The 26,087-nt window shown below is 36.5% G+C and overlaps 1 protein-coding gene across 2 annotated transcripts in view; it reads left to right on the top strand.

Moving 5' to 3' along the window:
- POF1B (POF1B, actin binding protein) overlaps window positions 1-23,158 on the top strand; it is a 113,226-nt gene extending 90,068 nt beyond the window's left edge. Inside the window, exons 16-17 of one of the 2 annotated variants that reach the window (XM_025372545.1) lie at window positions 17,359-17,473; window positions 20,608-23,158. In XM_025372545.1, coding sequence (XP_025228330.1) covers window positions 17,359-17,473; window positions 20,608-20,613 — 121 coding nt within the window. In that variant the 3' untranslated portion in view covers window positions 20,614-23,158. Of the gene's footprint in view, window positions 1-17,358; window positions 17,523-17,860; window positions 17,894-20,607 lie in introns of those variants that run through there. The other variant, XM_025372544.1, reaches the window with a different exon arrangement.
- Window positions 23,159-26,087: the final 2,929 nt, after the last annotated feature.

Consider the following 26,087-nt stretch of genomic DNA (forward strand, 5'->3'; position numbering starts at 1 on the left):
CCCAGGCTGGAGTGCAGTGGCCGGATCTCAGCTCACTGCAAGCTCCGCCTCCTGGGTTTATACCATTCTCCTGCTTCAGCCTCCCGAGTAGCTGGGACTACAGGCACCCACCACCGCGCCCGGCTGGTTTTTTGTATTTTTTTAGTAGAGACGGGGTTTCACCGTGTTAGCCAGGATGGTCTCGATCTCCTGACCATGTGATCCGCCTGTCTCAGCCTCCCAAAGTGCTAGGATTACAGGCTTGAGCCACCGCGCCCGGCCAGGATTTTCTTTAATTCTTTTTAATAATTCTTCTCCTTCTCCTTCTCCTTCTCCTTCTCCTTCTCCTTCTCCTTCTCCTTCTTCTCCTTCTCCTCCTTCTTCTCCTTCTTCTCCTTCTTCTCCTTCTTCTCCTTCTTCTCCTCCTTCTCCTTCTCCTTCTCCTTCTCCTTCTCCTTCTCCTTCTTCTTCTCCTTCTTCTTCTTCTTCTTCTTCTTCTTCTTCTTCTTCTTCTTCTTCTTCTTCTTCTTGTTCTTCTTCTCCTTCTTCTTCTTCTTCTTCTTCTCCTTCCTCCTTCTCCTTCCTCCTTCTCCTTCCTCCTTCTCCTTCCTCCGTCTTCTTCCTTTTCTTCTTCTTCTTCTTCTTCTTTCTTCTCTCTTCCTCTTCCTCTTCCTCTTCCTCTTCCTCTTACTCATCCTCATTTTTTTTGATGGACTCTTGCTCTGTCACCCAGTCTGGAGTGCAGTGGCATGATTCCAGCTCACTGCAACCATTGATTCCCAGATTCAAGTGATTCTCCTGCATCAGCCTCCAGAGTATCTGGGATTACAGGCATGCACCACCACTCCTTGCTAATTTTTGTATTTTTAGTACAGACAGGGTTTCACCATGTTGGCCAGTCTGCCCCTTGGCCTCTCAAAGTGCTGGGATTACAGGCATGAGCCACCATGCCTGTTTTTTTCTTCTTTAACTTTTATTTTATGTTCAGTGGTACAAGTGAAGATTTGTTACACAGGTAAACTTGAGTCACAGAGGTTTGTTGTACAGATTATTTTGTCACCCATGTATTAAGCTTAGTATCCATTAGTTATTCTTCCTGATCCTCTTGCTCCTCCCACCTTCCACCTTCTGAAAGGCCAAGTGTGTGTTGCTCCTCTCTACATGTCCATGTGTTCTCATCATTTAGCTCCCACTTATAAGTGAGAACATGCAATATTTGGTTTTCTGTTCCTGTGTTAGTTTGCTAAGAATAATGGCCTCCAGCTCCATCCATGTCCCTGAAAATGATATGATCTTGTTCTTTTTTATGTGTGCGTAGTATTCCATGGTGTAAATGTACCATATTTTCTTTATCCAGCCTATCATTGATGGGCATTAGGTTGACTCCATGTCTTTGCTATAGTGAATAGTGCTGCAATGAACATACACATGTATGCATCTTTACAATTGAATGATTTATTTTGCTTTAGGTATACACCCAGTAATGAGATTGCTGGGTTGAATGGTATCTCTGTCTTTAGGTCTTTAAGGAGTTGCTACACTTTCATAATGGCTGAACTAATTTACACACCTCCAACAGTGTATAAGTGTTCATGTTACTCCACAACCTCACCAGCATCTGTCATTTTTGACTTTTTAATAATAGTCAATCTGACTGGTGTGAGATGGTATCTCACTGTGGTTTTGATTTGCATTTCTCTAATGATCAGTGATGTTAAGCTTTTTATAATATGCTTGTTGGTCACATATACATCTTCTTTTGAAAAGTGTTCATGTCCTTTGCCCACTTTTTTTTAAGGGGTTGTTTTTTTTTTCTTGTAAATTTGTTTAAGTTCCTTACAGAAGCTGGATATTAGACCTTTGTCAGATGCATAGTTTGCAAAAAATTTTTGCCCATTCTGTAGGTTGTCTGTTTACTCTGTTGATGGTTTCTTTTGCTGTGTCCAGGATTAACTCCTGGACACATACACCCTCCCAAGAGTGAACCAGGAAGAGATTTAATCCTTTAACAGACCAATAATGAGTTTTGAAATTGAGGCAGCAATAAATAGCGTGCCAAACAACAACAACAAAAAGGCCAGGACTAGGCGGATTCACAGCTGAATTCTACCAAAGATACAAAGAAGATGCCTCCAGCTTTGTTCTTTTGACTTAGGATTGTCTTGGAGATGCGGGCTCTTTTTTGGTTCCATATGAACTTTAAAGCAGTTTTTTCCAATTCTGTGAAGAAACTCATTGGTAGCTTGATGGGGATGGCATTGAATCTATAAATTACCTTGGGCAGTATGGCCATTTTCACGATATTGATTCTTCCTATCCATGAGCATGGTATGTTCTTCCATTTGTTTGTGTCCTCTTTTATTTCACTGAGCAGTGGTTTGTAGTTCTCCTTGAAGAGGTCCTTTACATCCCTTGTAAGTTGGATTCCTAGGTATTTTATTCTCTTTGAAGCAATTGTGAATGGAAGTTCATTCATGATTTGGCTCTGTGTTTGTCTGTTATTGGTGTATAAGAATGCTTGTGATTTTTGCACATTAATTTTGTATCCTGAGACTTTGCTGAAGTTGCTTATCAGCTTAAGGAGATTTTGGGCTGAGACAATGGGGTTTTCTAAATATACAATCATGTCATCTGCAAACAGGGACAATTTGACTTCTTCTTTTCCTAACTGAATACCCCTGATTTCTTTCTCTTGCCTAATTGCCCTAGCCAGAACTTCCAACACTATGTTGAATAGGAGTGGTGAGAGAGGGCATCCCTGTCTTGTGCCAGTTTTCAAAGGGAATTTTTCCAGTTTTTGCCCATTCAGTATGATATTGGCTGTGGGTTTGTCATAAATAGCTCTTATTATTTTGAGGTACGTTCCATCAATACCGAATTTATTGAGCGTTTTTAGCATGAAGGGCTGTTGAATTTTGTCGAAAGCCTTTTCTGCATCTATTGAGATAATCATGTGGTTCTTGTCTTTGGTTCTGTTTATATGCTGGATTATGTTTATTGATTTGTGAATGTTGAACCAGCCTTGCATCCCAGGGATGAAGCCCACTTGATCATGGTGGATAAGCTTTTTGATGTGTTGCTGAATCCGGTTTGCCAGTATTTTACTGAGGACTTTTGCATCGATGTTCATCAGGGATATTGCTCTAAAATTCTCTTTTTTTGTTGTGTCTCTGCCAGGCTTTGGTATCAGGATGATGTTGGCCTCATAAAATGAGTTAGGGAGGATTCCCTCTTTTTCTATTGATTGGAATAGTTTCAGAAGGAATGGTACCAGCTCCTCTTTGTACCTCTGGTAGAATTCAGCTGTGAATCCATCTGGTCCTGGACTTTTTTTGGTTGGTAGGCTATTAATTATTGCCTCAATTTCAGAGCCTGCTATTGGTCTATTCAGGGATTCAACTTCTTCCTGGTTTAGTCTTGGAAGAGTGTAAGTGTCCAGGAAATTATCCATTTCTTCTAGATTTTCCAGTTTATTTGCATAGAGGTGTTTATAGTATTCTCTGATGGTAGTTTGTATTTCTGTGGGGTCGGTGGTGATATCCCCTATATCATTTTTTATTGCGTCAATTTGATTCTTCTCTCTTTTCTTCTTTATTAGTCTTGCTAGTGGTCTGTCAATTTTGTTGATCTTTTCAAAAAACCAACTCCTGGATTCATTGATTTTTTGGAGGGTTTTTTGTGTTTCTGTCTCCTTCAGTTCTGCTCTGATCTTAGTTATTTCTTGCCTTCTGCTAGCTTTTGAATGTCTTTGCTCTTGCTTCTCTAGTTCTTTTAATTGCGATGTTAGAGTGTCAATTTTAGATCTTTCCTGCTTTCTCTTGTGGGCATTTAGTGCTATAAATTTCCCTCTACACACTGCTTTAAATGTGTCCCAGAGAATCTGGTATGTTGTATCTTTGTTCTCATTGGTTTCAAAGAACATCTTTATTTCTGCCTTCATTTTGTTATGTACCCAGTATTCATTCAGGAGCAGGTTGTTCAGTGTCCATGTAGTTGGGCGGTTTTGATTGAGTTTCTTAGTCCTGAGTTCTAGTTTGATTGCACTGTGGTCTGAGAGACAGTTTGTTATAATTTCTGTTCTTGTACATTTGCTGAGGAGTGCTTTACTTCCAATTATGTGGTCAATTTTGGAGGAAGTGCGATGTGGTGCTGAGAAGAATGTATATTCTGTTGATTTGGGGTGGAGAGTTCTATAGATGTCTATTAGGTCTGCTTGCTGCAGAGATGAGTTCAATTCCTGGATATCCTTGTTAACTTTCTGTCTCGTTGATCTGTCTAATGTTGACAGTGGAGTGTTGAAGTCTCCCATTATTATTGTATGGGAGTCTAAGTCTCTTTGTAAGTCTCTAAGGACTTGCTTTATGAATCTGGGTGCTCCTGTATTGGGTGCATATATATTTAGGATAGTTAGCTCTTCCTGTTGAATTGATCCCTTTACCATTATGTAATGGCCTTCTTTGTCTCTTTTGATCTTTGATGGTTTAAAGTCTGTTTTATCAGAGACTAGTATTGCAAACCCCGCTTTTTTTTGTTCTCCATTTGCTTGGTAAATCTTCCTCCATCCCTTTATTTTGAGCCTATGTATGTCTCTGCGTGTGAGATGGGTCTCCTGAATACAGCAGACTGATGGGTCTTGACTCTTTATCCAGTTTGCCAGTCTGTGTCTTTTCATTGGAGCATTTAGTCCATTTACATTTAAGGTTAATATTGTTATGTGTGAACTTGATCCTGCCATTATGATATTAACTGTTTATTTTGCTCATTAGTTGATGCAGTTTCTTCCTAGCCTGGATGGTCTTTACATTTTGGCATGTTTTTGCAATGGCTGGTACCGGTTGTTCCTTTCCATGTTTAGTGCTTCCTTCAGGGTCTCTTGTAAGGCAGGCCTAGTGGTGACAAAATCTCTAAGCATTTGCTTATCTGTAAAGGATTTTATTTCTCCTTCACTTCTGAAACTTAGTTTGGCTGGATATGAAATTCTGGGTTGAAAATTCTTTTCTTTAAGAATGTTGAATATTGGCCCCCACTCTCTTCTGGCTTGGAGAGTTTCTGCCGAGAGATCTGCTGTTAGTCTGATGGGCTTCCCTTTGTGGGTAACCCGACCTTTCTCTCTGGCTGCCCTTAAGATTTTTTCCTTCATTTCAACTTTGGTGAATCTGGCAATTATGTGTCTTGGAGTTGCTCTTCTCGAGGAGTATCTTTGTGGCGTTCTCTGTATTTCCTGGATTTGAATGTTGGCCTGCCCTACTAGGTTGGGGAAGTTCTCCTGGATGATATCTTGAAGAGTGTTTTCCAACTTGGTTCCATTTTTCCCCTCACTTTCAGGCACCCCAATCAGATGTAGATTTCGTCTTTTTACATAATCCCATACTTCTTGCAGGCTTTGTTCATTTCTTTTTCTTCTTTTTCTTTTGGTTTCTCTTCTCGCTTCATTTCATTCATTTGATCCTCAATCGCTGATACTCTTTCTTCCAGTTGATCGAGTCGGTTGCTGAAGCTTGTGCATTTGTCACGTATTTCTCGTGTCATGGTTATCATCTCTTTCATTTCGTTTATGACCTTCTCTGCATTAATTACTCTAGCCATCAATTCTTCCACTTTTTTTTTTCAAGATTTTTAGTTTCCTGGAGGCATCACGCTACCTGACTTCAAACTCTACTACAAGGCTACAGTAACCAAAACAGCATGGTACTGGTACCAAAACAGAGATATAGACCAATGGAACAGAACAGAGTCCTCAGAAATAATACCACACATCTACAGCCATCTGATCTTTGACAAACCTGAGAAAAACAAGAAATGGGGAAAGGATTCCCTATTTAATAAATGGTGCTGGGAAAATTGGCTAGCCATAAGTAGAAAGCTGAAACTGGATCCTTTCCTTACTCCTTATACGAAAATTAATTCAAGATGGATTAGAGACTTAAATGTTAGACCTAATACCATAAAAATCCTAGAGGAAAACCTAGGTAGTACCATTCAGGACATAGGCATGGGCAAAGACTTCATGTCTAAAACACCAAAAGCAACGGCAGCAAAAGCTAAAATTGACAAATGGGATCTAATTAAACTAAAGAGCTTCTGCACAGCAAAAGAAACTACCATCAGAGTGAACAGGCAACCTACAGAATGGGAGAAAATTTTTGCAATCTACTCATCTGACAAAGGGCTAATATCCAGAACCTACAAAGAACTCCAACAAATTTACAAGAAAAAAACAAACAACCCCATCAAAAAGTGGGCAAAGGATATGAACAGACAGTTCTCAAAAGAAGACATTCATACAGCCAACAGACATATGAAAAAATGCTCATCATCACTGGCCATCAGAGAAATGCAAATCAAAACCACAATGAGATACCATCTCACACCAGTTAGAATGGCGATCATTCAAAAGTCAGGAAACAACAGGTGCTGGAGAGGATGTGGAGAAATAGGAACACTTTTACACTGTTGGTGGGATTGTAAACTAGTTCAACCATTATGGAAAACAGTATGGCGATTCCTCAAGGATCTAGAACTAGATGTACCATATGACCCAGCCATCCCATTACTGGGTATATACCCAAAGCATTATAAATTATGCTGCTATAAAGGCACATGCACACGTATGTTTATTGCAGCACTATTCACAATAGCAAAGACTTGGAATCAACCCAAATGTCCATCAGTGACAGATTGGATTAAGAAAATGTGGCACATATACACCATGGAATACTATGCAGCCATAAAAAAGGATGAGTTTGCGTCCTTTGTAGGGACATGGATGCAGCTGGAAACCATCATTCTTAGCAAACTATCACAAGAACAGAAAACCAAACACCGCATGTTCTCACTCATAGGTGGGAACTGAACAATGAGATCACTTGGACTCAGGAAGGGGAACATCACACACCGGGGCCTATCATGGGGAGGGGGGAGGGGGGAGGGATTGCATTGGGAGTTATACCTGATGTAAATGACGAGTTGATGGGTGCAGCAGACCAACATGGCACAAGTATACATATGTAACAAACCTGCACGTTATGCACATGTACCCTACAACTTAAAGTATAATAATAATAAATAAATTAAAAAAAAAAAAGATACAAAGAAGAGCTGGGACCATTCCTGCTGAAACTATTCTACAAGACAGAGGAAGAAGGACTCCTCCCTAGCTCGTTATATGAGGCCAGCATCACCCTGATATCAAAACCTGGCAGAGATACAAAAACAAAATGAAAATTTCAGGTCAATACCCTTGATGAACATCAATGCAAAAATCCTCAACAAATACTGGCAAACCAAATCCAGCAGTTCATCAAAAAGCTTACCCACCATAATCAAGTAGGCTTCATCCCTGGAACACAAGGTTGGTTAGACATGTACAAATTAATAACTGATTTATCACATAAACACAACTAAAGACAAAAAACACATGATTATCTCAATAGATGCAGAAAAGGCTTTCTATAAAATTCAACATCCATTTATGTTAAAATTTCTCAATAAACTAGGTATGGAAGGAACATACCTCAAAATAATACGAGCCATGTGTGAAAAAGTCACGGCCAACATCATACTGAATGGGCAAAAGCTGGAAGCATTCCCACTGAAAACCAGCATAAGAAAAGGATGCCCTCTCTCACCACTCCTACTGAACATAGTATTGAATGTTGAACATTCAAGTACTGAACAGGGCAATCAGGCAAGAGAAAGAAATAAAGGCATCCAAATAGGAAGAGAGGAAGTCAAACTATCCCTGTTAGCAGATGACATGATCCTATATCTAGAAAACTCCACAGTCTCAGTCCAAAAGTTTCTTAAGCTGATAAACAACTTCAGCAAAGTCTCAGGATACAAAATCAATGTGAAAAAGTCACTAGCATTCCTATCCACCAACAAATATCAAGCAGAGAGCCAAATCAGAAACGACCTCCTATTCACAATTGTCACAAAAAGGAATACAGCTAACTAGGGAGGTGAAAGATCTCTACAAGTAGAACTACAAAACACTGCTCAAAAAAAAAAAAAAAAAAAAAAAAAATCAGAGATGCCGCAAAGAAATGGAAAATGATTCCATGCTTATGGATAGAAAGAATCAATATTGTTAAAATGACCATACTGCCCAAAGCAATTTATAGATTCAATACTATTTCCACTTAACTATCTTTGACATTCTTCACGGAACTACAAAAAAAAACTTTTAAAATTCATATGGAACCAAAAAAGAGCCCGTACAGCCAAGGCAATCCAAAACAAAAAGAACAAAGCTTGGGGGCATCACACTACTCAACTTTAATTTATACTACAAGGCTACACTAACCAAAACAGCATGGTACTGGTACAAGAACAGACACGTAGACCAATGGAACAGAATAGAGAACCCAGAAATAAGGCCACACACCTATAACTATCTGATCTTTGACCAAGGTTTCAAAAACAAGTAATGGGGAAAGAATTCCCTATTCAATAAATGGTGCCAGGATAACTGGCTAGCCATATGCAGAAGATTGAAACTGGACCCCTCCTTACACTATATGCAAAAATTAACTCAAGATGAACTAAAGACTTAAATGTAAACTCCAAAACTATAAAATTCCTGGAAGACAATCTAGGTATTACCATTCAGGACACAGGCACAGACAAAGATGTAATGACGAAGATGTCAAAAGCAACGACAACAAAAGCGAAAATTGACAAACGGTATCTAATTAAACTAAAGAACTTCTGCTGAGCAAGAGAAAATATCAAGGGAGTAAACAGACAACCTACAAAATGGGAGAAAATATGCACTAACTCTGTATCTGACAAAGTTCTAATATGCAGAATCTGTAAGGAACTTAAATCAACAAGCAAAAAAAAAAAAATCATTAAAAAGGGGCAATGGATATGAACATACACTTCTCAAATGAAGACATACAAGAAACCACCAAACATGAATAAAATGCTTATCATCACTAATGATCAGAGAAATAAAAGTAAAACCACAATGAGATAACATTTCACACCAGTTAGAATGGCCATTATTAAAAAGTCGATAAACAACAGGTTCTGATGAGGGTGCAGATCAAAGGGAATGCTTATGCACTGTTGGTAGGAATGTAAATTAGTTCAGCCACTGTGGAAAGCGGTTTGGAGATTCCTCAAAGAACTACGAGTTTACCATTTGACCCAGCATTCTCATTTCTGGGTATATACCCAAAGTAAAAAAAAATCATTCTACCCAAAGACACATGCACCTGCATGTTCATTGCAGTGTTATTTCAAAATAGCAAAAACATGGAATCAACCCAGGTGCCCATCAATGTTGGACTGGAAGAAGATAATGTGGTATATATACACCATGTAATACTGTGCAGCCATAAAAAAAATCATGTATTTTGAAGTAAAATGAATGCACCTGGAGGCCATTATCCTGTATAAAACTAACAGAAGCAGAAAACCAGATAGTGCATGTTCTCACTTAAATGTGGGAGCTAAACATGGGATACTCATGGGCATAAAGATTGGAACAGTAGACACTGGGGACTACTGGAGGGTGGAGAGATGGCAGCAGGCAAGGGCTGAAAAACTATGGGTACCATGTTCAATACTTGGGTGACAGGGTCATTCATACCACAAACCTCAGCATCATGTAAACTTTTGTAACAGACTTGCACTTGTACTCCGTTTTCTGAAATATAAGTTGAAAAATAAACAAAATACAAAAATTTTCTATTGCCTGCTTTCTTCCCTCCTTTTATGTGTCAGTATTTCTTCTTTATTTGCATGTTTTATAATTTTCTTTTGAAAATTAGACATTTTGAAGAATATGCTGTAGCAACTCTGGATACTGATCCCTGTTCCCACACCCCCACCTCTTGCTAGGGGTTGTTTGCATGATTATGTACTTAGTACTTTCCTTAAACTAATTCTTCAAAGTCTTTTGTTTTCTCCAAATTGTTTATCTTCTAGTGTCCCTGTTCAGATTTTTTTCTCTTGTTTTTTTTTTTTTTTTGTGTGTGTGTGTGTTTGTTTTGTTTTTTTTGCTTTTGCCCTTCTGACTGAACTACCCAGAGGATGCCCCCAAGCTTGAATAAGCCACCTAGTGGTAAAAAGTTGTGCTTATGACACCTTACCCAGTTATATTTTTACACTATTGGATATATGTGTGGCTTGGGAGCTGCCATCACAGTTCAGGATATTTGCATTTTTTGACCCACATTTAGCCAGAGACTAGTGTATTGGAAGCTCCCTCCTTGATTGCACATGAGAGCGTGCAGCCTTGGGCATGCACATGGTTGGCCCGACTGCCATGTATGAACCTGATTTTATTTGTAGCTTGGCTTCCTAGGAATTGCCCCTGGACCAGAGCAACTTTTTGTTCAACAATTTGTTAGAGGTTACATTTAAGCCCCTTGCGCCAGTGAGTCATGTGACCTGTGTTGATGGTATGTCCACCTTGTGACATGCTTTCATTTCTTCCCCCAATTTCTGCTCTGCATGCGCCTAAGTGGTTGTGGCCTAGCATATGTGCGTAGCTTTCTTGACTCCCATGAATGACTGTGATCCCAGGAGGACTCTTTTTAGCCATCTCTTTTCCTATTTATCTTCAGGCTGCTCTGCCATTTTGCTTGTATTCTAGAGCCTCCAGCCTCTTCTTAATTGCTCTCCACAAAGTCCATCGGTATTTTCAACAACGTTCTTAGATGTGGATTTTTACATTATGTGTTTCAAATGAAGTCAGTCCCATCACACAGAGCTGCATAGCATTTGTACTTATAGACAGCCTGTATTAGTTCGTTTTCATGCTGCTGATAAACATATATCTGAAACTGAGAACAAAAAGAGGTTTAATTGAACTTAACAGTTCCACATGGCTGGAGAGGCCTGAGAATTACGGCAGGATGTGAAAGGCATTTCCTACATGGCAGTAGCAAGAGAAAATGAGAAAGATGCAAAAACAGAAACCCCTGATAAACCCATAAGATCTCATGAGACTTACTCACTATCAAGAGAATAGCATGGGAAAGACCAGCCCCCATGATTCGATTACCTCCCCTGGATCTCTCCAACAACACGTGAGAATTCTGGTAGATACAATTCAAGTTGAGATCTTGGTGGGGAGACAGTCAAACCATATCATTGCCTTTCAACCTGGGAAGAATCCCTGTGCCACTGCACCAGAACTGGATCAGGTACCCACTTTTTCCAGTGACAATCTGTTCTGTCAGTGGACATTGAGGGGAGGTGGCAGCCTGTGGTCTCCTTGGCTTGCTTCTGTCATTGTGGAATCTCTGACCAAGGAGTATGTTGGATAGAGTTGATCTGGAACCCAATATTTTCAGCCTGCCATGTCTGCTATAGAGTTTCCATTCTACAAGTGGGGGACAGGGTAGAAGAAGAGAGTACGACTTCTCAACCACTCTTGCCCGAAACAGGAGCTTAGGGATAGGAGGTAGTTAGACGAAGCAGGTCATGGCTCAAATATCATAGTCTTTCAATGTTCTTAACAAGGTTTAGTAGATTTTCTTGAATATTTTTCTATTTGCTGTCCTCCCTTAAATGAGTTCCAGAGACTTAAAATGATTAATTTTTTTAAATATGCAGTTTATTTTAACCAGTGAAATCATCAAATAATTGTTTTATTGTAGGGAGGGTCTGTCAAACTCCTTACTCCTCTATTCTTAAAATCCCAAACCCAAACGTAAGTTTTTATTGTTTGATCTGTTAAAATGATGAATTGCTGATTTTTGAATATTAAACCAACCTTTTGTTACTGGGATAAATTGTGCTAGATTAATGTAGTATCCTTTTTATAAATTGCTAGATCCAATTTGCTCAAATTTTGTTAAGGATCTGACACCTGTATTCACTAGTGATATTAGCCTGTACATTTCTTTTCTCATGATGCCTCTGACTGCTTTGTCACCAGAGTAATGCTGACCTCATACAATGAGTTGAGAAGTATGCCCTACTATTTTATATTTTGGAAGAGTTTATGTAAGATTGATATCATTTATTTGTTAATTTTTTGGTAGAGATAACTAGTAAAGTCATCCTGGACTGGAGTTGACTTTGTGTGAAAGCATCTAATTGCAAATTCAATTTTAAAAATTGACCCATACTTATTCAGATTATCTATTTCTTCTTTAGTTAGCTTTTTTAGTTTGTAGCTCTCGAGGAATTTGTGCATTTCATCTAAATTGCCAAGTTTTGGCATAAAATTGCCATAATATTTCTTTATTATTCTTTCAAAGACTGTAGGACCTACAGGGATATCCCTTCTTTCTTGATATTGGTAAACTGTATGTTCTTTTTCTTTGCTAACCAGTCTGACTAGAGTTGTGTTAATTTAAGTTGATATTCTTGAAGAATCAGCTTTCAATTTAATTGATTTTCTTATACTGTTTCTCTCTTTCCTATTTCACTGATTTCTTCTCCTATCTTTGTTTTTTCTTATGTTATTTTCCACTTACTTTTCTGTTTCTTTTCCAGTTTCAAAACCTGGAAACATAGGTCATTGATTTTAGACCATTCTTCTTTTGTAATATAAACTTTGAATGCTATAAATTTCTACTTAAGCACTATTTTAGCTGCATCCCACAATTTTGATAAGTTATATTTTCATTTGCATTCAGTTCAAAATATTTTCTAACTTTCCTTTTAATTTGTACTTGGATCTACCGGTTTTTCAGATTTGTATTTTTTGGTTTCCACATATTTGGGGATTTCATCTATATATTTACTAATTTTCTTTCTACTTATATCAATTATCTTGAAAGGCATGCCAAAATCTCCAACTCTAATTGTGGATTTGCTTATTTCTCCTTTCAGTTCTATCAGTATTTGCTTCATGTATTTTGAATTTCTGCTGGGAGGTACATAAACATTTAGGATTGTTATGTTTTATTGATGAATGAACATTTAGGATTGCTACATCTTGTTGATGAATTGACACCTTTATCATTATAAAATCACCCTTTATCTGCACTAATGCTTCTTGTTCTGAAGGCTACTTCATCTGATATTTATATAACCACTCCAACTTTCTTTTGATTAGAAATTGCATGGTACATATGTTTCCATCCTTTTACACTAATCTATTAGTTTGCTTGTATGTAAAGTGTTAAGGATTGTATGGTTTTTGTAAATAGCACATGTAGTTGGGTCATGAGTTTTTATCTAATTTAACAATCTTTGCTTTTTAATTGTAGTGTTTAGGCCATACATATCTATATGGAGAGATTTAAATTTACTTTCTTGCTATTTGTTTTCTATTTACCTCACATTTTCGTTCTTTCTCTTTTCCTCTCTTCTTTTGGATTATTTCTTCATGTTTCGTTTAATCTATTTTATTAGCTTATTAGGTATACTTCTTTCTTTTGATTGCTGTAGGGTTTATAATATTCTTCTTTAAGTGATCACTGCTTATTTTCCAATAATATTAGATCCCATCACATGTAGCATAACGACTTTGTAATAATCAACTTCCATTTCCCCTTCATATGACTAATATGACTTTCACTATTTTTATCATATATACTTATTTTACATATATCATTAGCCCCTAAATACATTATTATTTTTGTTTTCAACAGTCAATTATCTTTTAAAGAAATATTAACAATAAGAAAAACAATATTTTAAATTCACCTACATATTAATCTTTTCTGGTACTATGTATTACTTTGGTCAAATTCAAATTTCTATCTTGTATCATTTTCCCTTTGCCTTAAAAACTTCTTTTAACATTTCTTATCATGCTTCTTTTCTGCTGAATACTTCTTTTGGCCTTTTAAGTCTGAAAACAGTCTTTATCAATTCTTCATTATTCAAAAATATTTTTGTTGTGTATAGACGAGTAAGCTGGTCTTTTTTTTTATTTTTATTATACTTTAAGTTCTAGGGTACATGTGCACAATGTGCAGGTTTGTTACATATGTATACATGTGCCATGTTGGTGTGCTGCACCCATTAACTCGTCATTTATATTATGTATATCTCCTAATGCTATCCCTTCCCCCTTGGGGCACCCCATGACAGGCCCTGGTGTGTGATGTTCCCCACCCTGTGTCCAAGTGTTCTCATTGTTTAATTCCCACCTGTGAGTAAGAACATGGGGTATTTGGTTTTCTGTCCTTGGAATAGTTTGCTCAGAATTATGGTTTCCAGCTTCATCCACGTCACTACAAAGGACATGAACTCATCCTTTTTTATGGTTGCATAGTATTCCATGGTGTATATATCCCACATTTTCTTAATCCAGTCTATCATTGATAGACATTTGGGTTGATTCCAAGTCTTTGCTATTGTGAATAGTGACACAATAAACATACCTGTGCATGTGTCTTTATAGCAGCATGATTTATAATCCGTTGGGCATATACCCAGTAATGGGATGGATGGGTCAAATGGTATTTCTAGTTCTAGATCCTTGAGGAATCGCCACACTGTCTTCCACAATGGTTGAACTAGTTTACAGTCCCACCAACAGTGTAAAAGTGTTCCTAATTCTCCACATCTTCTCCAGCACCTATTGTTTCCTTTTTAATGATTGTCATTCTAACTAGTGTGAGATGGTATCTCATTGTGGTTTTGATGTGCATTTCTCTGATGACCAGTGATGATGAACATCTTTTCATGTGTCTGTTGGCTGCATAAATGTCTTCTTTTGAGAAGTGTCTGTTCATGTCCTTTGCCTACTTTTTGATGGGGTTGTTTGATTTTTTCTTGTAAATTTGTTTAAGTTCTTTGTAGATTCTGGATATTAGCCCTTTGTCAGATGGGTAGATTGCAAAAATTTTCTCCCATTCTATAGGTTGCCTGTTCACTCTGATGGTGGTTTCTTTTGCTGTGCAGAAGCTCTTTAGTTTAATTTGATCCCATTTGTCAATTCTGGCTTTTGTTGTCATTGCTTTTGGTGTTTTAGTCATGAAATCCTTGCTCATGCCTATGGCCTGAATGGTATTGCCTAGGTTTTCTTCTAGGGTTTTTATGGTTTTAGGTCTAACATTTAAGTCCTTAATCCATCTTGAATTAATTTTTGTATAAGGTGTAAGGAAGGGATCCAGTTTCAGCTTTCTACACATGGCTAGCCAGTTTTCCCAGCACCATTTATTAAATAGGGAATCCTTTCCCCATTTCTTGTTTTTGTCAGGTTTGTCAAAGATCAGATGGTTGCAGATGTGTGGTATTATTTCTGAGGGCTCTGTTCTGTTCCGTTGGTCTATATATCTGTTTTGGTACCAGTACCATGCTGTTTTGGTTACTGTAGCCTTGTATATAGTTTGAAGTCAGGTAGCGTGATGCCTCCAACTTTTTTCTTTTGGCTTTGGATTTTCTTGGAAATGCGGGCTCTCTTTTGGTTCCATATGAACTTGAAAGTAGTTTTTTCCAATTCCGTGAAGAAAGTCATTGGTAGCTTGATGGGGATGGCATTGAATCTATAAACTACCTTGGGCACTATGTCCATTTTCCGATATTGATTCTTCCTATCCATGAGCATGGACTGTTCTTCCATTTGTTTGTGTCTTCTTTTATTTTGCTGAGCAGTGGTTTGTAGTTTTCCTTGAAGAGGTCCTTCACATCCCTTGTAAGTTGGATTCCTAGATATTTCATTCTCTTTGAAGCAACTGTGAATGAGAGTTCACTCATGATTTGGCTCTCTGTTTTTCTGTTATTGGTGTATAAGAATGCTTGTGATTTTTGTACATTGATTTTGTATCCTGAGAGTTTGCTGAAGTTGCTTATCAGCTTAAGGAGATTTTTTTTTTACACTTTTTTTAAAAAAGTACTTTAACAATGTTGCTCTTCTGTCTTCTGACTTTCATTGTGACTGATAAGTTTTTTGTTAATCTTATGATTTTTGTTCTTTGAATAATGTCCTTTCTTCTCTGAGACTGTTTTTAAGATTCTCTTTGACTGGTTTTCAGCAATTTGATAATGATGTGCCTCTCTGTAGTTTTCTTCATGTTTCTTTTTTTCACATTCACTGAGCTTCTTGGATACATGTGTTTATAGCTTTACATCACACTTGGAAATAATTTGGTCATTATGTCTTCAATTATTTTTTTCTGCTGCCAATCCTGCAGGACTTTAATTATACATATATAAGGACATTTGATATTTTCCACAGTTATTTCATGCTTCGCTCATTTTTTTTCCATTTTCTTTTGTTTTATTTTAGATTATTTCTCTTGATGTATTCAAATTTATTGGTCTTTTTTTTTTTTAAATGCAGTGCCTAATCTGCTGTTAATTTACTGGTCTTTTTTTAAGGCAGTGCCTAATCTGCTGTTAATGCCATCTATATTTTTAATCTTTAGAAGTCCATTGTGGATCTTTTTTATATTCTCTATTTCTCTCCTCATTGTGTTCATGTTTTCCTCTAACTTCTTGAATATACATTGTATATTTTGCATGTTTGTAATAAATGCACATCTGCCTACTAATTTTTTATCAGTATTGTCTTCTGGTCTGTTTCTACTAATTTATATTTCTCTTCATTATTAGTCATATCTTCCATTGCATGACTATTCATTTTTCATTGAATGCCATGAATTGTGATTTTATATTGTTGAATTTTAGATTTTTGCTAGGGTATTACTTAAAATATTTGGGGTTTTGTTCTGAGAGGAAATTACTTGGAAACAATTTCATACATTCAAAAGCCTTGCTTTTAAGCTTTTTGAGAATAACCTGTACTTTGAGGCTAATTTTATCCCACTACTAAGGCAATATTCTGTGGTATCTATCTGATGGCCTCTACATCGGGAGAGCTTTTCACTCTGCTTAGTGGAACACAAAACATTACTAACCCTATGAGAGCTCTAAAAATTGCCAGCCTGCTCTTTTCTAGTCATTATTTCCTAAGTCTTGGTAGCTTCTCCACATATAGACACACTGATCGGTACTCACCCAAAGGTTCTTGGGAAAACCCCTACAGCTGTCCTGACCTCTGCCTATGTAGCTCTCTTCTGTCTGCTCCTGTGCCGCACAAACTCAGGGTGCCTTTGCCTATATTTATTCTAAACTTTATCATCTCATCTGGGTGAGACTGCTGGGATCTGTTTAGCTTCCTTTTCCTTATCCTGTGACCAAGAAAATCTCTCCAGGCAGTGAGCTAAGCACTTGTAGGGCCCATATCATTTGCTTCCCTTTTCTGGGGTCACTGTCCTGTGCTGCCAGTGGTCCATCATGGCCAGAAACAGAAGTCTCTCTATTTTATTTTCTTGAAAATAATGGTTGTACATCTTTGTCCATTGAAATTGGATTTTTTTTTTTTCTTTTTTCAGTAACAGTTAAAAAGTCATTCAGAGCCAAATTGGCTTAATAAGGGCAATCAAACTAGGAGTGACTAAAAAGGAATGTAAGTTATTTTCTCATGCAGCCTGTAAACTCTTTTCTTGTCTACAGGTACAGGACACAATATCCAATCCTAGGCCTCCTGTATGATGACTACGAATATATACCACCGGGTAGTGAAACACAGACTATTGTGATTGAGAAAACAGAAGACAAATACACTTGTGTAAGTTCACTTGGACATTTTTAGCCCTATTTTGATTATATATGTACAGGTTTTTTTCTTTTTCTTTTTTTTTTTTTTTTTTTTTTTTGAGACGGAGTCTCCCTCTGCGGCCCAGGCTGGAGTGCAGTGGCACGATCTCGGCTCACTGCAAGCTCCGCCTCCTGGGTTCACGCCATTCTCATGCCTCAGCCTCCCGAGTAGCTGGGACTACAGGCGCCCGCCACTATGCCCGGGTAATTTTTTTTGTATTTTTAGTAGAGACGGGGTTTCACTGTGTTAGTCAGGATGGTCTCGATCTCCTGACCTCGTGATCTGCACGCCTCGGCCTCCCAAATTGTTGGGATTACAGGCGTGAGCCACCGCGCCCGACCGATTATATATGTACAGCTTTTTAAAATTGATGTAAAAAATCAAATGAACCAAAAACTTTTGAGTATTTTTTTCTCTTGGGATTTTCTGTTTCCATTATTGATACATAGTGGGAATTAAGAAATTTTGGAAAGATTCATACATAGGGCAATATAATTGATTATTTAAGCTATAATATAAATATAATTTTTGCCCCACAAAAGGAAGATAAACATTAGTGATATACTAATTTTATTTATTTTCTTGCCTAGCTCAGTAGTTATTGAATGGGTTCCATTCAAATTTTCCAAAAAAGTTTCCCTTTTTCTAAAGCAGGTAGCAAATGTCATAGACAATTATGAAGGCAACTGGAAAATGGAGAAGAGGCATGTTTCAATAGAATTGTCTTGCAATCTTGCCTGTGGTACTTATTCCTGTGGATTTTACATATATATATATACACATGTATATACGTGTGTGTGTATATATATGTGTGTATGTGTGTATATATATATAATTAGGATTTAGAAAGAAGAGATGCTTCTAGCTTCCTCACTAGATTGTAACATCCTCCAGCTTTAAATCCCACAGTTATAGTGAGGCTGCTGAAGAATACTTTAAACATCATATACTCCAATATTTACTTTACCTTCTACAACATCCTCCAAAATGGCCAGGTGACATGGATCTTAGCATCTTTTAGGTGGTCCAATCCATTGCTAAGGGGACTGATTATTGAAACCTTCTTATAAAGGAATGAGAGCTACTTCTCTAAAACTTTCACATATTGCTCTATTAAGTTTTAAAGTAATGATCATCAAACAGGGGGTATATGGTTGTCCTTCAATATCCATGAGAGATTGGTTCCAGGATCCCCTGCAGATATCAAAATCTGTACATGCTCAAGTCCCTTATACAAAATGGCATAATATTTGCATATAACCTATGCACATCTTACTGTATACTTTAAGTCATTTCTAGCTTACGATACCTAATTCAATGTAGATTCTAAGTACATGTTATACTGTATTGTTTAGGCGGTAATAACAGTAAAAAAAGTCTGTACATGTTCATTACAGAAGTGATATTTTTCCTGAATATTTTCAACCCATCATTGGTGGAGAACCCATGGATACCAAGGGCCAACTATATATTCCCTAGCACAGTTGCTCTCTGCAGCAGCAATTTTGTACCTTAGGGGACATTTAGCAATGCCTAGAGACATTTTTGGTTTTCACAACCAGAGGGGTGGGTATTATTGGCATCTAGTGGTTAGAGAACTAGGATGCTGCTGAACATAATACAGTGTGAAGGACAGTCTCCCGCAACAAAGAATTGTCCAGCCCCTAGTAAATAGTGTTGAGGTTGAAAAACTGCTAACAGAATGTTCTTGGGTTTTTTTCCTAATTATATACTCCTACACTGGTTCAAGAGATTCTAATAGTAAGCCACTGGTAGGGATCATAGGAATGTGTGATATCCTTCTGGTGAAATGAACAGAGAAAAGTTTGAGGATTCTAGTTCTCAAATCATACCGATCTGACTTAAAACATTGTGAAAATGACAGCTTTTGACTTCTTATGATAAATTATCTACCTGTCAAACTACTGAGGTACTAAAAGTAGGCAAAACTAAATCTATGGCTATTAAATGAAGAAATGGTTATCCTTGTGGGGTGGATACTGATTAAAAGGAAGCATAAGGAGGGATTCAGGGTCTTAATAATGTTCTGTTTCTTTATCTGGGAGATGGTTGCGTATGCATGTTCAGTTTGGGAAAATTCATTTATTTGAATACTTATGTCAATTTTTTCTACATGTTTATTATACTTCAATAAAAGCCTTGAAATGCTTAAGTATACCATGGTGAGCAATAGACAAATATACAAATATCAATCAGGTATTCTGCAGAACCTTTTGAAAAATATTTAAAAATTACACTTCAGATGTATAGTTAATAAAATTAAACATCTGTTAAATAACTTTCAGAAACATCTTTTGGTTGAACAAGCTCAAATATTTAAGTCAACAAAAAAAAATCCAAAAAGTTTCTTTAGCGCTGAAGCCCTTCTTTTACTACAATCCAGCCATCAATCTTTTAAGTATGGTTGTTGTCATCAATGAAAGCAACCAATGTTTAGTAATCCCAAAGTAAAAATAACCGCATTTAAACTCTGAAATGTTGTTTTTGTTAGGTCATTAATTAGCTGAAAATTACTTACTACTAATTATCAACCCACAGAATTTAAAATTTGCCAAAGATAATTTGATGCCGAAAGTTAAGACTGAGAAGCAATTGCTGCTACTAACCCTAACCACATGTGTCCCAGAGGTGGCAATATGAAGACCTGCCAAATAAAGGGTCTACAGAACAGTAGCCGCTACTTCTCTCTCCAGTAAAAATGTGCAGCAGTAAAAATCAAAATTGATATTTGAAGAATCTATAGATACTGATAGCAAGGTCAGAATATATTTAAATGCATTCACAGATGAAAATCCATATTTATTAAGAGACAATTGGACATACTTAAACTCTAAATAATACTAAGAAGGAAATGTACTTAATTCTCTTTCGCTCTTAAAGTCATTTGAAACATACCATGACTAAAGTAAGAAAGACAAATCATTGTGTCATTGAATATATGTATAAAACAGTGCCACAAAAGTGCAATGGATGTCCTTTTGTTTTATGCATACCAATTTAAATAATTTTCCATAACTTTGCATACAGTAACATTGACTTTAATTATGAACCAGTTGTAAGATAACTTTTTTTTTCTTTTCTAGCCATGAATGGATCCACTTCAAAGTATTACAACTCAAAGGCGTTTTTGTTTTGTGTGTGTGTGAGTGTCTGCATTAGTACTTTGTTATTTTTCCATCACTAAAGGCCAATCAGAATTTGGAACCATGCTGCTAACCCAAGAAATCTAATGGAATGAATTAGTTCTGTAGATGACAGCTTCTTCAGCCATTTATGAGACCTAAATCTTTTCTGTAACACTCATGTATTCAGTATAACAACATACTAATTGAAAGAGGGACCTGCTTGTTTAAAATTTGATTGCAGACACCGTAGAAGATAGCTCATTATTTTTCAGATAGGGTGCCTCCTAGATATTGAACTAATTTGTTGGGGTAGAGATTTTACAAGTTATGCCATTAGAAGATTTTCTCTGATATTATATGTGCAGTTCAGTCACAAGATGAAATAATGGTTTTTTTTTTTTAACAGAAAAAGATAAAATACAATTGAAGCAAAAATAATAGCTAGTATAGAATACATATCTACTTTGCTTTTCACATTTTCTTTTCACACTAGGCCTTATGACTAAAAGATATGCTTTATTCACACTATTTTCACCTGTTGGAGAGATAGCTAAGTCAAAGGTGATGATTAATTTCATTTAGTAGGTAAGTGGAATAATATCTTTTGAAATAACTAAGTCCACTAAATTATACAGTATGCTATTCTGGTTCTAAGTACATATTAGTCCCTTGGCAAATCTGTTCTTTTAAAGCATACCTTCCCCAAATGAGCCTACCTCTTAAAAAACATATAACACAATATGGTAGTAGTAGGTGGAAGGAAGGTAAGTTTTTTCATAGTGGTATGCAAACATGTCATTGAAATATTACATAGATATAAAGACCTAGGGAATAAAAATAGCAACAGCAAATACTTGACAGATTTATCCTACTTGGGAGAAATATTTTGTAGCAGAGTATTTAGTATGCTTAGAAGTTGATTTAGCAATTGGGCTTTAATGACCTTACAAAGTGAACATAAGTGAACACAAGTATTTTTTCAATGCAAGATGAGTATGAAAATTTTAAATTTCAACCCATCTGGCTAAAGTTAAGACTTAGCAAAAATTAAAATGTTGCCTTTGTCCAAGTACAGATTAAGGCAACAAACATGTTTGGGTATATAATTTGAAGTTTTGAACTGAAATATCTTTGCAAGTATCCACATAAAATTCTGCAATGCCTTATAATTATATTATAATAATTATGCATTATACTAAAACCATTAAGAACAGTTGAGGCACTACACTACATCAAACCATAAATGAGGAAAAAACTTTTAATGTTCTTTTCTAGAAGTATTCAAATAGGTCTTGATATGAAGCTAAAAGCCTCATTTATATTATCTTAATATTTTGGCTAAAATGTTAAGCTCCATAACATGAATTGATACAATTCCAGTTTTATCAATATTTTGTGATAGAAAAATGTTAATATTCTTCATGAGCTATACAGTCCTTACATTTTTTTCCCTTGGTGTAGGAACAACAGAGGAGTTTCTCCTCTGCCAATAATTCATATATGTAACTGTAAAAAAAGTGTTCTATGTTATGCACACATTACAAATAATATAAGGGGAAGTTTTATTAGCTTAATAGGAAACTGTTATTATTAAGGTTTAAAAATGAGAACAGGTGTGAGTTTTCCAAAATACTTAACAAAAACAGTGTCCAAAATTCGGGGGCAGTTAAGGAGTCGTGGATGGAACTAGAGGTCACTATGTTAAGTGACATAAGCCAGAAACAGAAAGACAAACATTGCATGTTCTCAATTATTTGTCGGATCTAAAAGTCAAAACAGTTGAACTCATGGATATAGAGAGTAGAAGGATGGTTACCGGAAGCTGGGAAAAGGGGTGTGCGAGGGGAACTGGGGATGCTTAATGTGTACAAAAACTATATGGTTAGAAAGTATGAATAAGACCTAGTATTTGATAGCACAACAGGGTGAGTATAGTCAATAATAGCTTAATTGTACATTTTAAAATAACTAAGAGTATAATTGGATTGTTTGTAACACCAATAAATACTTAAGTGGATGGATACCCAATTCTCCATGATGTGATTATTTCACATTGCATGCCTGTATCAAAATATCTCATGTACCTCATAAATATGTACACCTATTATATATCCACAAAGATTTTAAAAAGTAAGAAGTCAGCACTTTATTGGCTCACTTGATCCATGGATAGTGAATTGGGGTCATAACATCCTTATCATACTTAACAGTTTTTTCAATTGTAATACAAAATGTGATGATATAAAGAGCTGTTCTATATATTTAAATGACAAATATGTATCTTTTCCAATTTGTGATTAAGATCAATAGAGGTAGTAGTGATAAATTTCCCTCTCATAAGTTTCACACTGCTTATCTCTGAAAATTTCAAAGTTGTCAGGTGAGGAGTGCCTATTTATCTAATTTATATTCCAGTATGTTTTCACTTTAGATTTGTCACATAAAATGGAGACTGCGCAATGACATGCAAAGTAATCTGTTTATGTGTCTAAATAAAATATGTGAAGTATTTACATGGTTTGTGTGAAAGTCCAAGTAGGAAATATGCAGAAGGATTTTTAGTTTAGCTGTATATTTTTGTCAGGAAATTATCATCATGTGAATGTTTATGTTGGAGCTAACAAGCATCACTCTCATTAAAAACAAAAGCAGAAAATTTCCTTATGTGGACTACTTTAACATAGTTCAACCTCCAGTTGAAGCAAGTTTCTTCTTTAAATTAGAATTTCTTTGCTTTCAAACTTAGATTTCTTTTTTTTTTTTTTTTTTTTTTTTTTAAATTTATTTATTATTATTATACTGTAAGTTGTAGGGTACATGTGCATAACGTGCAGGTTTGTTACATATGTATACTTGTGCCTTGTTGGTGTGCTGCACCCATCAACTCGTCATTTACATCAGGTATAACTCCCAATGCAATCCCTCCCCCCGCCCCCCTCCCCATGATAGGCCCCGGTGTGTGATGTTCCCCTTCCCGAGTCCAAGTGATCTCATTGTTCAGTTCCCACCTATGAGTGAGAACATGCGGTGTTTGGTTTTCTGTTCTTGTGATAGTTTGCTAAGAATGATGGATTCCAGCTGCATCCATGTCCCTACAAAGGACACAAACTCATCCTTTTTTATGGCTGCATAGTATTCCATGGTGTATATATGCCACGGCTACAGTAACCAAAACAGCATGGTACTGGTACCAAAACAGAGATATAGACCAATGGAACAGAACAGAGTCCTCAGAAATAATACCACACATCTACAGCCATCTGATCTTTGACAAACCTGAGAGAAACAAGAAATGGGGAAAGGATTCCCTATTTAATAAATGGTGCTGGGAAAATTGGCTAGCCATAAGTAGAAAGCTGAAACTGGATCCTTTCCTTACTCCTTATACGAAAATTAATTCAAGATGGATTAGAGACTTAAATGTTAGACCTAATACCATAAAAATCCTAGAGGAAAATCTAGGTAGTACCATTCAGGACATAGGCATGGGCAAAGACTTCATGTCTAAAACACCAAAAGCAACGGCAGCAAAAGCCAAAATTGACAAATGGGATCTCATTAAACTAAAGAGCTTCTGCACAGCAAAAGAAACTACCATCAGAGTGAACAGGCAACCTACAGAATGGGAGAAATTTTTGCAATCTACTCATCTGACAAAGGGCTAATATCCAGAACCTACAAAGAACTCCAACAAATTTACAAGAGAAAAAAAACAAACAACCCCATCAAAAAGTGGGCAAAGGATATGAATAGACATTTCTCAAAAGAAGACATTCATACAGCCAACAAACACATGAAAAAATGCTCATCATCACTGGCCATCAGAGAAATGCAAATCAAAACCACAATGAGATACCATCTCACACCAGTTAGAATGGCGATCATTCAAAAGTCAGGAAACAACAGGTGCTGGAGAGGATGTGGAGAAATAGGAACACTTTTACACTGTTGGTGGGATTGTAAACTAGTTCAACCATTATGGAAAACAGTATGGCGATTCCTCAAGGATCTAGAACTAGATGTACCATATGACCCAGCCATCCCATTACTGGGTATATACCCAAAGGATTATAAATTATGCTGCTATAAAGACACATGCACACGTATGTTTATTGCAGCACTATTCACAATAGCAAAGACTTGGAATCAACCCAAATGTCCATCAGTGACAGATTGGATCAAACTTAGATTTCTAAGTTCCATAACTCACTTGTTCCATAAAGCATTCTTCCCATCCTTGTAATAGTGCTTTTGCTGCCTTACTCCTTCTTAACATAAAGGAACAAAATAAAGCTTTAAAAAACTTTCCATCTCACCGCCCAATTTAGATCACCTTAACAAAAAGCCATCATCACACCTTTCCCATTGTTGCAATCTACAAAGATGACATGTTTCTTTTGAAAATATTAATTCTTTTGAAAGTAAATAATATGTTGTGAAAAAGTTTCCTCATGAGGTACATCTTCCCCACCACATGCCAAAACCAAATTGACTGGATTTCCATAGTACTTTTTGTCCAGTTAAAAAAATATGAAGTATTTCACACACAACTTAGGATATATGAAATAGTACATAGAAAACATTTAAATAAAGGAAGTAATAAACAAGTGCATCTTTCTTAATAAATCATTTAACAATATTTAGTCCTGAAGAAGACATACCTCAGAATTGTTTTACGAGAAAATTAGATAGCTAGGCAGTCTTGGTAATCTTAGATTGGCCTGTCACAGACAATGAGATGTTGTTAAGTTCATAGCCTTTACGCTTGGTTTCCCATCCTACCACATTAAAATAATTCTTTTTCAAATTGAAGTATATGTTCCAGAGATCCTTTATGTTGGAACAGTGTTTCCAATGTAATGCTTTGATTCTGTAGTTTGTTTGCTAACAGTGTTGAATACTTATTAACTCATATGTGCCAAGATCCAATAAGACAGACAAATGTCTTTAAATGGGAGAAAATATAGGCTTTTTGATCTAGTTCCCTAAAAGAGTCTGATGAGCCAGCCATGTCATGATGGGTGAGTGGCACTGGAATCTAGGACAAGAGGTTTTTGGAATCAGATGGGAGGTGACTAGGACTTACATTATAGGTTAAATGAGATAGTGTCAATATTGTCAATTGGTCCAGATTTTAAAATGGAGGAGAGTTCCCTTTGGAGTAGTTACTTGGGTAATGATCAAAGAGAAAGGCATAACTGAAACAGGCAAGCGACACATTTTTAGTTTGGGACATCTAATTCTATGCCCTTGAAGCTACAAATTAGCCAAGTTCTTCTGCAGGACCTTTAGGAATCTAAAGACCCCTCATAACAATATCCAGTTCTTATCCAGGATCCAAGACAAGAAGAGATCTTTCTCAATCAGTTCCAAATTTACAAGTTATAATTCTTTTGGAAGGACAGGGTGGAGTTGAACAAAGTTGGGAGATTGGGAAT

The sequence above is a fragment of the Theropithecus gelada genome, chromosome X, assembly GCF_003255815.1.
Source record: "Theropithecus gelada isolate Dixy chromosome X, Tgel_1.0, whole genome shotgun sequence".
NCBI classification, from domain to species: Eukaryota; Metazoa; Chordata; class Mammalia; order Primates; family Cercopithecidae; genus Theropithecus; species Theropithecus gelada.